Source organism: Nanorana parkeri, unplaced genomic scaffold, assembly GCF_000935625.1.
Source record: "Nanorana parkeri isolate BGI_ZX_2015 unplaced genomic scaffold, ASM93562v1 scaffold15368, whole genome shotgun sequence".
NCBI classification, from domain to species: domain Eukaryota; kingdom Metazoa; phylum Chordata; class Amphibia; order Anura; family Dicroglossidae; genus Nanorana; species Nanorana parkeri.
Window position 1 is genome coordinate 1 of NW_017321404.1, and position 354 is coordinate 354.

General features: G+C 59.3%; 1 protein-coding gene across 1 annotated transcript; it reads left to right on the forward strand.

Moving 5' to 3' along the window:
- Window positions 1-5: 5 nt before the first annotated feature.
- LOC108804328 (ras-like GTP-binding protein O-RHO) lies at window positions 6-350 on the forward strand (the record flags this gene model as incomplete). The annotated part of the gene is made up of 2 exons (XM_018576037.1): window positions 6-161; window positions 249-350. Coding segments are annotated over exons 1-2 (258 nt in total), but the record flags the coding sequence as incomplete, so codon positions are not given.
- Window positions 351-354: the final 4 nt, after the last annotated feature.

Here is a 354-nt window from a genome sequence, read left to right on the forward strand (position 1 = left end):
CCAACATGGCCGCCATTCGTAAGAAGCTCGTCATCGTTGGAGACGGAGCGTGCGGGAAGACGTGTCTCCTGATCGTCTTCAGTAAGGATCAGTTCCCGGAGGTCTACGTCCCCACCGTCTTCGAGAACTATGTGGCCGACATCGAGGTGGACGGGAAGCAGGTAGGGGGTGGTTCCAGGTCTGGGGGCGGAGCTGAGGGGGGTGTGGCATTGTACAGGTGATTGATCTCCATTGTGTCCTCCGTACAGGTGGAGCTGGCCCTGTGGGACACGGCCGGACAGGAAGACTACGACCGGCTGAGACCTCTCTCCTACCCGGACACCGACGTCATACTCATGTGCTTCTCCATCGACA